Source organism: Garra rufa, chromosome 5 (genome assembly GCF_049309525.1).
Source record: "Garra rufa chromosome 5, GarRuf1.0, whole genome shotgun sequence".
NCBI lineage: Eukaryota > Metazoa > Chordata > Actinopteri > Cypriniformes > Cyprinidae > Garra > Garra rufa.
In genome coordinates, this window is record NC_133365.1 from 6,015,455 (window position 1) to 6,027,996 (window position 12,542).

The 12,542-nt window shown below is 36.6% G+C and overlaps 1 protein-coding gene across 1 annotated transcript; it reads right to left on the bottom strand.

Moving 5' to 3' along the window:
• Positions 1–341: 341 nt before the first annotated feature.
• mepcea (methylphosphate capping enzyme a) lies at positions 342–9,734 on the bottom strand. The gene is made up of 5 exons (XM_073839815.1): positions 9,202–9,734; positions 5,775–7,623; positions 4,557–4,775; positions 2,077–2,200; positions 342–1,985 (listed from the first exon to the last, which is right to left on the bottom strand). The coding sequence occupies exons 2-5, from the start codon at positions 7,593–7,595 to the stop codon at positions 1,933–1,935; spliced, it is 2,217 nt and encodes a 738-aa protein (XP_073695916.1). The 5' UTR covers positions 7,596–7,623; positions 9,202–9,734; the 3' UTR covers positions 342–1,932.
• Between the last annotated feature and the right edge of the window lie 2,808 nt (positions 9,735–12,542).

Below are 12,542 nucleotides of genomic sequence, written 5' to 3' on the forward strand. Positions count from 1 at the left end.
CTCAAGACCCAGTTTGAGAAATTTTAACAATGTAATGTTGAATGCACTTGATGTTGTCATAAGATTGTCTTTGTATCTTATATCAATATGGCACAAGATTAGACTATTACAGGTTTGGTCAAAAGTAATCTAAAAGTAGTCATATTTTATTAAATTAAATGTGGAATGCAATGGATTACTTATTTTATCATCATGCAATTTGGATTTAGTACCATTTGTAAGCAATTTACCCAGAATTGTGATTTATACAAACTGAAAATACATATATTGTTTACTCCATCACAATTTTAACAGCAGTTGACCCTGGTTATTGAAAACGAAAACCTAAAAACACAAACTCATGTTATTTTGTAGTTTATTTTTCAACTTCATTGAGTCCTTTGAATGAAAAGGACCCTTTTCAGAGATACACCAACTTTTCATTTGCACAATAAAATACAAATGTGGGAGACAAATTTGTTCTCTCATTTTAGTGCAAACCTTTCAATGGGAATAAAACTAACAACAACAAGGTTACCTCATTTGTGACAAGAACAATGGACAAACAATTTACAAAATGTACCTCGGTTTTTTGTTAAACTTTAACAGTTGAAGAATCAGAACAAAACGCATTCAAAAAATAGTTTAAACATCATTCTCTGTGACCCACCACACCAAAAAGGAATCGCATCCTTCTGGTATCAACCAGACTTATTTGGGACGTTAGATCAGTAAACACTTGAACATAGCAAATGAGCTAACCTGCAGCTTCAAAACTCCCCAGAACAACATTATGATCCTGTTAGATCAGGCAATTTAATTGATGAACGTAAAATTAAGCTATTGGCATTTGTTACTAAGCAGCAGCCAAGATGGCTGCAAAACGGCTGATGGGCAAACAGATGCTAGAATTGTCAAAAGCTATTTTAATAGCAATGCTTTGTTCAAAACATAAAGAAAAAATTAGTATACGACAATGCAACAACAAAACGGCAAAACAAATCAGAAAACGGAACATCTGGCAACATGCTCTAATCTTTCCTTTTGAGAAAAGAAAATGTTCACAAATCCAGCCACCAAACATTTAACTTTGTGATGGTCATTTACCAATTTTGTGTGCTACACTGCAAAAAATGCTTTTCTTACTTAGATTTTTTGTCTTGTTTCCAGCCAAAATATCTAAAAATTCTTAAATCAGGAAGGATTTTCTAGACAAGAAAAAGTTATTGTCTTGTTTTTAGTAAAAGCAAGTCAAAATTAAGTGCATTTTTGCTTGAAACAAGCAAAATAATCTGCCAATGGGGTAAGAAAAATAATCTAGTTGTCTGCTTGAAATAAGATTTTTTCTTACCCCATTGGCAGATTATTTTGCTTGTTCTAAGAAAAAAATAACTTAATTTTGGCTTGTTTTTTCTGAAAACAAGAAAATAATTTTTACTCGTCTAGAAAATCCTTCCTGATTTAAGAATTTTTAGATATTTTGGCTGGAAACAAGACAAAAAAAATCTAAGTAAGAAAAGCATTTTTTGCAGTGTAGAAAGGAAGTTAGAGTTAGAATTTCATTCTAAATGAAAAACAAATTGTGTTTACCAGGAGCTTAAGAGAAACTACTTTGTGGTTCGATTGAATTTAACTTTGTGCTTCTTCACAAGACCGTTCCTTATGAGAGATAAAAACAGCTTGCTCGAGTTAGGGAAAAAACTCTATTTTGCATTTGTAATTCTTCAGTAAAGTCCTTGAAAAGATTGTGATGGATAAATTTTCCTTTATTTTTAACGGCAGGGGAACTATTTGTCTTAGTCAGCACCAATGAGATTCCATTCAAGAGTTCAAAATATTGAAAGTCAATTTTCAAAGCGAAATGTTTAAAGTTCCAGTGGCTTCAAATGCTGGTTGATTTCAAAATCCAAGCCTTGTGTTTTCCTCTCAAAGTTGGCGGTTAAACTGGTGGCATCACTTCTGAGGTGAGGGTCCTTTGTGAAAAAGGTAGATTGGTCTCTGAAAACCTAAGAGAAGACAAACTGCGGGTTAGAAATATTAATATTTATATGTCATAATATTATAGGGAGGAATTGCAAGGCATTTCAAAGCTCTGACCTCTAGAATAATTCTGTGATGTTCCAATGAGCTCATAACTGGAGAAGCCCACATCAGTAGTCAGGTAGGAAGAGAACTGGTCCGGTCTTAACCGGATGCTATGGTAATTCTTAAAGATGGTATCCTGAGAAATTAAAAATAATAATTAAAAAAAAAAAAGCACCCAACTTGATAGTGTACCAATGTGTTACAAAAAGTTAATTACACTTCTAAAACTGACCATTCCAGCCTTAATTTCAAAAATTCATGCAAAGCTACTGATATACTGTACACGCACACCATTAACTGACAAAGAACTACACTCTTAAAATAAAGGTGCTTTAAAAGGTTCCAGCGATGCCATAGGCATAGAACCACCATTTTTGGTTCCATTTAGTCAAAGGTTCTTTGAAGAACCATTTCTTGCTTACCTTTTTATAATCTAAAGAACCTTATTTGCCACAAAGAACCTCTTGTGAAACAAAGATTCTTCAGATGTGAAAGGTTCTTTATGGAACCATTTAGTCAAAAAGGTTCTATGGCATCGTGAAGCACCTTTACTTTTAAGAGAGTATATTGAACATTGGTGTCTTATATTGCTATTGCATTTGTTTTATAAAGCACATGTTCTGAGGTAATTTTACTTTGCATTACGCCTAATCATCACAACCAAATCAGTTGTTGCTCAAGTTAGTCTTAGTTTAATCTTTGATTTAGCTGTAAGACTTGAGGCTATTGCTAAACTCAAATCAAGTCTGACATTTAAAAATAGGAAGACTGTTTTACATGCCTTGTTTGTTTTCCAAACTTGCTTATTGCAACTCATTAAAGATGATAGGAGATCACGGTATACATTTAGTTCAAAATGCTGCAACAGGGCTTTTAAGGGTTTCATATTAAATATCTGATCTTCTTAGTTTGAGACTAGGCCTCTCAGGTCTAGACACCAACTTGCTTTGTCACTTACAAAATAATATTTAAAATGTATTGGTTGCTTCAGAATCACATCCTCAGACAAAGTCAGAATTTAATAGGGTATGGGGGGGGGGGGTGCCACCAAAATTGATAGAAATGCCCGTAAAATTAGATATAATGCCAAAAAGTGCCCATGTTTGAGTTTGCTTGTTTTTTTAACAGCAAGTTATATCACAAAAGCAAGAGTGTCATGTTTCCTGAATATCAGCATAAACGTGAATGTGATTTTATACATCAGTTCAACACACAAGAAGTTTGCATTAAGTGACTTGCATTATAGAGGTAATATTTTGCACCATTTCTCAGTGAAAATTAGGGATGTAGCAGTATTATCAGTATCGTAGTACCGCAATAGCAAAACTGTTTCGATATCATCGTGGTCACATGACGATATAAAACGATAGGTCTTCTGGGCAAAAAGTGTAGCTTTTAAAATATATTTAAACTTCTTATTCTAACTAAAAAAGGTCTCTAAAGTTGTGTTTTGGGACATTATACTTTAATAAAGTATCTGTCAAACGAACTAAAACTAAAGGCACAATATGGCTTAATCCTTACATCAAGTCTGTTTTCACTGCACACACATCGTTCAGACTAATAGCTTGTGATACGGTGTTTTCCATGCCTCAGAACGGCTCAGTTCACAGTGAATGCATGCGTTTATTGCATGTGCTGGAAGTTTAACGCACGTTTGAGAACGTGACAACCAAAAGTTATGGTTTATTTTCATGGCAGATAAATACATTGTAGCAAGACGTGTTTTAGTAAGCCTGTTATCACTGAAGCTGGAGTTTTCTGTCCAAATAAAAGCTCTATTGATGATTCCATCAAAATAAAATCTTAAAAGTTTAGTATGAGGTGTTGACAGCTAGTGGTTTAAATGGGTAAAGCTACTGCAGTCCAGTTTTAAAATATCTTTCAAATTAGAAATTATGAAAGTAGTATTGTCATTTCTCTACTATAGTGTAAAGCAAAAATAATATACCTATGAAATACTCATTTTTCATTTATTTTACAGTGCAATTGTTTTACAACATAAGGCTATTCCTGTCATTGCCGTTGTAATTATTATTATTATTATATTCTAATTTGTTTGGCTTCCTAAAACATTAGTGAGAATGTAATTTTAGATAAAACAGTATACCATAAATAAAAAAAAAGGGTCGAGTCCCCTTTAAAGTTCAGGTAAAAGCTGACTGACTTTTTTCTGACTTAAGTTTTCTTAGTTAAGAACATGGGGTGCAGCTTTTAATTTTGAACTCTCAAAGCGCATTAGATAGAATACTTTAAAAATGTACAAAAATCATACATTTTGAATGAACCTGTTGAATGAATGATTCAGTGACTTACTCTTTAATATATCTACTGGCGAATTAGGTTGCATTTGAGATAATTAACAATTCTTCTTCATTTATATTTCTACATCCAAAATGTTATATTTGAAACATTAATCTTAAAACATTATGCAATTGTAATTGCCTGACCATTTGGCTGAAATTGATGTTATAACATGAAAAGGGTCTTACGGTGAGCTTCTTTCTCTTGCCGTAGGAGTTCCAGGGCTGTGGCTCCAAAATGAAGAGTCCTCCTGGCCGCAAGTGCTTAAATACCCTGTGGAAGAGCCGCTTGAGTCCCGCATCACCCCAGTTCAAGTGGACCCATTTTGTCACACTCAAACACAGGATCACATCATACTCTTCCCTTTGTGTCTGCAGCAACATATCACTTTCCAGCACATAGTTCCCCTGTGCGGGTCAGACAGACAGAGCATTATAAAACAGGACAGACAGGAGTTGCATGCCTAATAGTGGCATTCAAATAAAAACATACACATCTTTAAAAGTTACCATGCCACACCTATTTCCTTCTAGAGGAAAACTTAAGATGCTATAGCGTAAGGTGACTGCCACAGCACTGCTGTTTGGTCTCTAATTTGTACCGGATGGTTTTAATAACATTAATATGCAGTTATTAAGGTGTTCAGGGTAGCTTCCTACTGGGCCAAGTCAAAAGAGCCAATCACTATTACACCCTTTGCCCTGGATGTGGCTTGGTTCAGTCCAAACCTACAGGTTCAGCATTTAAAGCTAAAGACCTAACTGTTCTTGCATATAAACATTTATACGCACATACTCATACAAGGCCTGGATCATCAGACACCAGTTCTATGCTACATAACTACTTTCTGGGTGTCTACAGTACTTCATTTATAGCTCCAACTATTAAAATATATATTTAGCATTGTTTCATTACTTAATCATGTGCTTTCAACAGAGAAGGCTTTATAAAAGTCAGATTAACAGGGTTGCATGCATCTTTTGTGTAGTACATAACATTTTTGCATTTTTCACTACTCATCTAGTATTATTAACTGCTGCTGTGCCATTCTGCTCAAATACGAGCGCATAATGTATGAATATTTTACGTTGCATTGTATAATTTATTGTAGTTCATATTTGTACATTACATTTTGAGTCACATTTATACAATACAGAATGTTAGAAAGCAGCTTTACAGTAATAAACTTGCAAAATTCAATTTCAGCTGAGCAGCAGTTCTACAGAAGACAACGGTGTTATTATTCAGCTCAATTCACTTCAATGTTGATTTTTTTATAAAGAAGATAACATCAGACATACTTCATACGGCATTTTAATGAAGCTTTGGTGCAAAACATTCTTGTCCACTGAACATGAATTCCAACGCTCATGAATAAAAGCAGAAAACAAGTTTTTCCGTCTTACCTTGACAAAGGTCACGTTGGCAGGGAAATCTCCAGGAGGGAGACTGTCTGTGTTTATCTCAGGCAAAGGGGGGCCAGCTATGGGTCCTCTTGAGATCCGGAGCGAGACAGGGAACGAACAAGTCCCATCAGAGAGACCTAGCGATGCTTCATCTTCCCTTTTCCCACTCGTACCTCCCCGATTGGCCTTTATGATTATATTCTCCCTTTCTTCTCGACCAGCTTCCATTCCTTCCATGCATTCGTTCACTTCATCCACATGCTTTGTTGTTTTCTCTCCCCCCTCCTCTTTCGTAACAGAACTCTCTTCGCCTCTCTCTTTCGTCTGACTCTTTTCTTCTTCTAAATCCCCCTCAATCCTCTCCTTCCCTTCCCCTCGATTGCCCTCCCCATTTTCCCCAGAACGTCTGGCCTGCTGCGTGCGAACCACGGAGAGGTAGTGGCGTATATTCTGCCGAGCAGCGTGTATCAGCGCAGCGTCGATATCAAGGCCCACAATCCGTGCCGGTCGCCAATTTTTGGCGATTGATAGAGTCAGGTGGCCGGTGTTGCAACCCAGATCTAAAACCTCCTTCCCTCTGAACCACTCGGGATTCATAACACGAACACGAGGATCCTCGCTCAGCCCAGGGTTACGATAACCATAGTATTTGTTATAGTTGCCATACTGAAACTTCTTTTTAGTCTGTTGTTGGTGCTGGTTGATGTTGCTCTGTGACCTCCAATTGTTTGGCTGTTGAGGCCTCTCCCCAGCTCCGCTGCGAGAACCCGATCCTGGGGTGTGAGAGGACTGAAATTGCCTCCCAGATCTCTGACCCCAATTTCTCATCCCATCTGAAGCATCTGCGCTTTCCAATCTGCTTCCGGCACGCCTGCGTTTGCGCTGCCTGCTTGTTGGAGGTGCGGTTGACGTCTCAATGGTTTTCTCCTTCACCTCATCGCCATTTGTGTTTGAACTGGGCTTATCTGAACCCTGAGTCTCAAGAGTTGAGTCCGACAGGGTTTGGTCCTCAGGAACAAGTGTGTTCGCCACAGCGCCTGAGTGCGAATGCGTTAAGGAGAGCGCTGTTGTTGTTCCCTCATCTTGTACTGCTGCACAGCCATTAGACTCTGGCAAATCGATTCCTTCACCCGAAAGTTTTCCAGAGCTCCCTCCATGGTGCTTGTTCCGATGTCTTCGCCTGCCTCCGCCACTTTTCAGAGGAGACACCAACAGACTGCTGTCCCCTGCGCTGGGGCAGTTGAGATTTAGGGGGTCTGTGATATCTCTAGGTATCAGGATCTCTACAGGGTCTCTGCTTTTGGCCGGCAATGGCGAGGACTTGGGCGTCTCTGCGTTGAGAGCCCGGTTCACCTCTTCATCCAAAAGGCTGTTAAGGTTGAGTGGGTCAAAAATGTTCCCGCCCAGCAGGAAATTGGTTGGCAGGACCGACTCGCTTTCGGAGTTGGCACGGCGTCGTCGTTTACCATAACCAGGGTGTTTGAACCCACTGCTCAAAGTGCTGCGGCGCTTGTTGACTTTCTGCTGTTGAGATTTGGGCTGCTGGGTGCCATTTTGAGTCTCAATTTGTGTAGATGGTTCGACCCCAGCAAGCCCACTTTCAGTCTGAGCATTGTTGTCTGTGGTAGCGCTTTGTTCCAGTGATGTCTCACTTCCTGCCTCTTCACCAGCATCTTCGCTGAGGTTTATAACTGTGGTCTTCCCGGACGGATGGAGAGTGCTGGTATCGTTTCTAGTAAGTTCTGAGTGCTGTTGAGACGTGGGGTCTGTCTGCCCCTCACAAGATAAAACAGTTTCTTTGTCAAATGACATCTCTATCATTTTTCAGGCTGACGATGGAGACATGGATCTGAAATAAAAAGCAACAAGAAGTCATAAAAGAATTTGCTAAATCATCACTATACCTACTCAAAAAGAGTGACCCTGGACCACAAAACCAGTCTTAAGTAGCACGGGTATACTTGCAGCAATAGCCAACCATACATTGTATGGGTCAAAATTATTGATTTTTCTTTTACACAGCAAAAAATGCTTTTCTTACTTAGATTTTTTTTTTCTCGTTTCCAGCCAAAATATCTAAAAAAAAAATTCTTAAATCAATAAGGATTTCCCAGACAAGTAAAAATGACTTGTTTTCTTGAAAAAACAAGTCAAAATTAAGTGATTTTTTTCTTAGAACAAGCAAAAAACCCATTTAAATTTTACTTGATTTTTCTGAAAACAAGACAAATTTTTACTTGTCTAGAAAATCCTTCTTGATTTAAGAATTTTTATTTACTTTGGCTGGAAACAGAACAAAAAAAATCTAAGTAAGAAAAGCATTTTTTTCCAGTGTATGCTAAAAATCATTAGGATATTAAGTTAAGATATTTTGTAAATTTCCTACTGTAAACATTTTTGATTAGTAGCATGCATTGCTAAGAACTTAATTTGGACCATTTTAATAAAAATTCTCTCAATATTTATATTTTTTGCACCCTCAGATTCCAGATTTTCAAATAGTTGTATCTCAGCCAAATATTGTATCCTATTCCAACAAACCATACATCAATGGGAAGCTTATTTAATTGGCTTTCGGATTATGTATAAACCTAAATAAAAAAATAAATAAAAAAAATTATCCTCATGTTTGGTTTTGTGGTCTAGGGTCACATATTTTCTAAATCGTATCTAAAAATATCAAACAAAGAAAGACATTTAAAGAGTACAAAGTTAGGATTTTTAAGAGCAAAGTTTAAGAGGACTATTATTATTCCCAAAAGGAAATGCATATACAGTCAAACCCAAATTTATTCAGACACCTTCAACATTTCCCACATTATCACAATTATTCGCTATATTGCCTTTTTTTTTTTTTTTTTTATCTATGACAAGAACTAGAGTTAAACAGCATCAGAACAAATTTATCTTGATAATGATAACTTTGATAGAAAGGTGTGCAACAAAACATGGTCAGGTCAAATTGTCAAATCTAAGTTTTGGCACCAAATATTTATTAATTGTACTTGTAGTCCACCGTATGAATATTTTTGGGTATAATATGTGAGTTTACTTTATTTTCAAGTATAACTATAGTAAAAAAGGAAATGTCTCTTTTATTATTTTTTTTGTTTTACTGTATATAGCTTATGACTTCCTTGAACTCTCCAGTAACAAAACCAAGTACAGTTCTGCACAAAGAAAGATTTAAAAACACTGTTTGTGGCTGGGTTCTAAATTATAGCACAACATAAAACATTTAAGTTTTTGTTTAGATTTAGCTTAAAACTGTTCACTGCAACGACTAATTAAAGCAAAAAGAGAAAACTACATACACAGAACGTAACATTGCCAGAAGAAACAACTGTTTTGATGTCATCTCCTGACAAAATGTGTCAAGTGTTTATAAAGTAAACGTTAGGTCAGCGTTGGCAAAACGTCCACCCACCTTCAGTGTCAGCGTGCTCGCCTCCTTGACAGTGCTGTTATTATTGATACTTTGTAGAAACCCCGCCTCCGAGCGTCATTCATGAATAATACACAACACAGTAAAATCAGCAAGAAGAAAACAGAAGAGAGAAAACGAAGAGATACCTAAACAGGATCAGCGCTGTGTTTAACACACAGCCCGGGGCTCTAACTCTCTCCGCCCTCTCTTAAAGGTACACAACCCAGTGCCTGCCTCCCTCTCCAGCGGACGAAAAAAAAAGCACAACAGCCTGGTCAGTGGAGCGCCTGCTGTCCTTGCACATCCTGCACAGAAAGCGCCAGTACGCACAGCTGTCCGCTGACATCAGGTTCACAATCAAGATAATACATTCAGAGGACACACCCCTTAAAAATAAAGCTTAGTGAGATACAAACGAGCACTATTTTAGAATACCGGCAGGCTTTGTGGAGGTACTGAGCACAGTGGTCGTTTTCTGCTTATTAATTTTAACCCCTAACTGTTCGGCTAAACTACTGCGCTTACTCGGCTGAACTTACTAATGGGCTGCAGAATCTCGCTGTGAGGAACGGGGCTTTCTGTGCTTTATATAGTTCGAGCGCATGGTGACGTCGCGATGAGCAGCTAAAGCAGCCAATGGCGCACAGGCGTTTTGGAATACCTCGTTTCACCGTCCAATCAGGCAATGCGGAGGGCGGGATTACCCTAGATTCTAAATTTTAGGTTCCTAAATATATGCCTGCTTATAATACTTATCGTTATTAAAGTGATTGTATCACTTCTGAAATTGCTCAGCGACCTCTTAGACCTTCCGTATATGATGCGGGTTACATTTTATCGCATTGTGATAAAAAATCTAGTTCGTTTATGTGTGTTTTAGGCCTGTTGTTTATACACTGCACACTTCCTCACAGGCAAGCACATGATGCCCCGTTGCTTTTCTATCCAGCTTGTAAATAAACGACATTTTTGACAGCTGATTGACAGGCAGTGTTCTCAAATAGGCATTCTGCAGCTGAAGAATGATTACTGAGCTTGTACTAGCTGCTATACCTCTGTGATTGCTTGTATTTTAATGTGATTAAGATGTAAGCAGAAGCTTTGTGGTTCCCGCCCCCGCGTGTGGTTGCTGTGCATGGCATATAAAGTCACTGGGATTTGTAGTCCAAGCGCACTTACTCGTGCACATTTGTGTAGTCCTCAAAGGCACACATATAAGCAGAAAATGTGAATTAGAAGTCTTTATAACTGTTTTAACATTCAAGTTAGATATTTACCATTACAAACAGTTCACTCTGTTCAAATAGCAGCTGAGAGACGACAGAAAAAAAGTACAGAACTTATCTCTGATAAGACTGTTAAGTATTTCCCGGAATGCCAAAAGGTAAGTAATATATTACTGAGTCGTAAAATGATTCTGGTTCCCCTTGGTGTATAATGTGACAGCTGTTTCAGCATTTTCCAGTTGAAGGAGATTTGGAAATGACAACAGTAAGTGTCTTTGTCCAGCAGAGGGCAATTTGTTCATAAATTAATTTCGCCATTAAGGGGATACACTGCAGGCAAAAACATTTTTGTTTCTCATGCACCTGTCAAATCTGACATTTAGGGCTTTTTGGTGTTTCATGAAGTGTTTTTTTTTTTTTTTTTTTTTTTAGACAAGTGGAAGGAAACACCCAAAAGACACTGTTAAGTGTTTCTTTTATAGCACTTTATCTATTTGTGTCAATAGATTTCAATTACAATACATATTTACAATAAGTTTTTTCTCCTACACTGAGCCATAAATCTCCACTTCAGTAGCACTTACACACACCAGACTTTACATTTTTATTCCTGTCTATATCTTGAAGGTTTTTACAGAGGGTTTTGTACATATGTGACCCTGGACCACAAAACCAGTCATAAGGTTAAATTTTACAAAACTGAGATGTACATCATATGAAAGCTCAATAAATAAGCTTTCTATTGATTTATGGTTTGTTAGGATAGGACAATATTTGGCCGAGATACATCTATTTGAAAATCTGGAATCTGAGGGTGCAAAAAAATAAAAATACTGAGAAAATCACCTTTAAAGTTGTCCAAATTAAGTTCTTAACAATGCATATTACTAATCAAAAATTACATTTTGATATGTTTACAGTATGAATTTTACAAAAAATCTTCATGGAACATGATCTTTACTTAATTTCCTAATGATTTTTGGCATAAAAGAAAAATCAATAATTTTGACCCATACTATGTATTTTTGGCTATTGCTACAAATATCCCCCAGCGACTTAAGACTGGTTTTGTGCTCCAGGGTCACATATATAATTTGCTTGATTGTATACACAATTTAATTCTCTGAAAAATGAAAAAATATTGTTTTATATATTATATATACTGTATATAATATAGTTTTTTCTGAATTATGGAGTGACAAATTGAGATACCCAAAAGCCCCTCTGTAAAAACATATTAGCCCCTCTAATATGTCAAAAAAATAAATAAATAAACAAAAATTTTGAAACTGACTTCATCCAGTGTTTAGATTTTTGTACTAGAAATGTATGCAAATTAGTGCATAAGGTGATAACTATTAGTTATTTTTTTACCCTATTCACCTGCAGGATCTCGCCTTACCCAGGGGGGAAAAAAGATGTTTTTGTGACTGGGGCACGCTGTCAGGTTATATGGTAAGTTTTCACAGTGAAACCTGTCAACAAACATCGTAATATAGGCACAATTAAAATAATTATTTATAAAAAACATAGCAATTATTTATAAAACATTAAAAGTGCAAAAAGGTAAAGATGGTAGGTAGTTGACTTATCATTTTTGAAAAAAGCAGCGACGTGATTGGTGTTTAAAAGAAACATACAAAACCACTGTTAGTGAAAACATACATTTGTAAATGGACTCACAATTTGTCTTAAGGCGAGACACTGCAGGTGAATAGGGTAAAAAATTAACTAATAGTTATCACCTTACTTATCCAGTTGATTGATTACATGGATAATTGCAAACACTGGATGAAGTCAGTTTCAAAATTCTTTTTATTTTTTTTATTTTTTTGACATATTGCAGTCAAATATTTTTACAGAAGGGATTTTGGGTATCTCATATTGTCACTCCATAATTCAGAAAAAAAAAACATTGAACAGACAAAAAACATGTATATTTTACCATTTTGGGGGAAATAAAATGTTGGATGAAATCAAGCTAATTATAAATAAATCCCTCTGTAGAAATCTTCAAGATATAGACAGGAATGAAAATGTAAAATTTGGTGTGTGTAAGTGCTACTGAAGTGGAGATTTATGACTCAGTGTAGGAGAAAAAACTCAATGGCCTTT

Excerpts from the sequence above, each read along its gene's own strand:
- mepcea (XM_073839815.1), bottom strand. The coding sequence starts at position 7,595 with ATGATAGAGATGTCATTTGACAAAGAAACTGTTTTATCTTGTGAGGGG. Across the intron at positions 4,776-5,774 it reads CCAACGTGACCTTTGTCAAG|GGGAACTATGTGCTGGAAAG; the intron begins GTAAGACGGAAA and ends TGACCCGCACAG. Across the intron at positions 2,201-4,556 it reads GCAAGAGAAAGAAGCTCACC|GATACCATCTTTAAGAATTA; the intron begins GTAAGACCCTTT and ends TTAATTTCTCAG.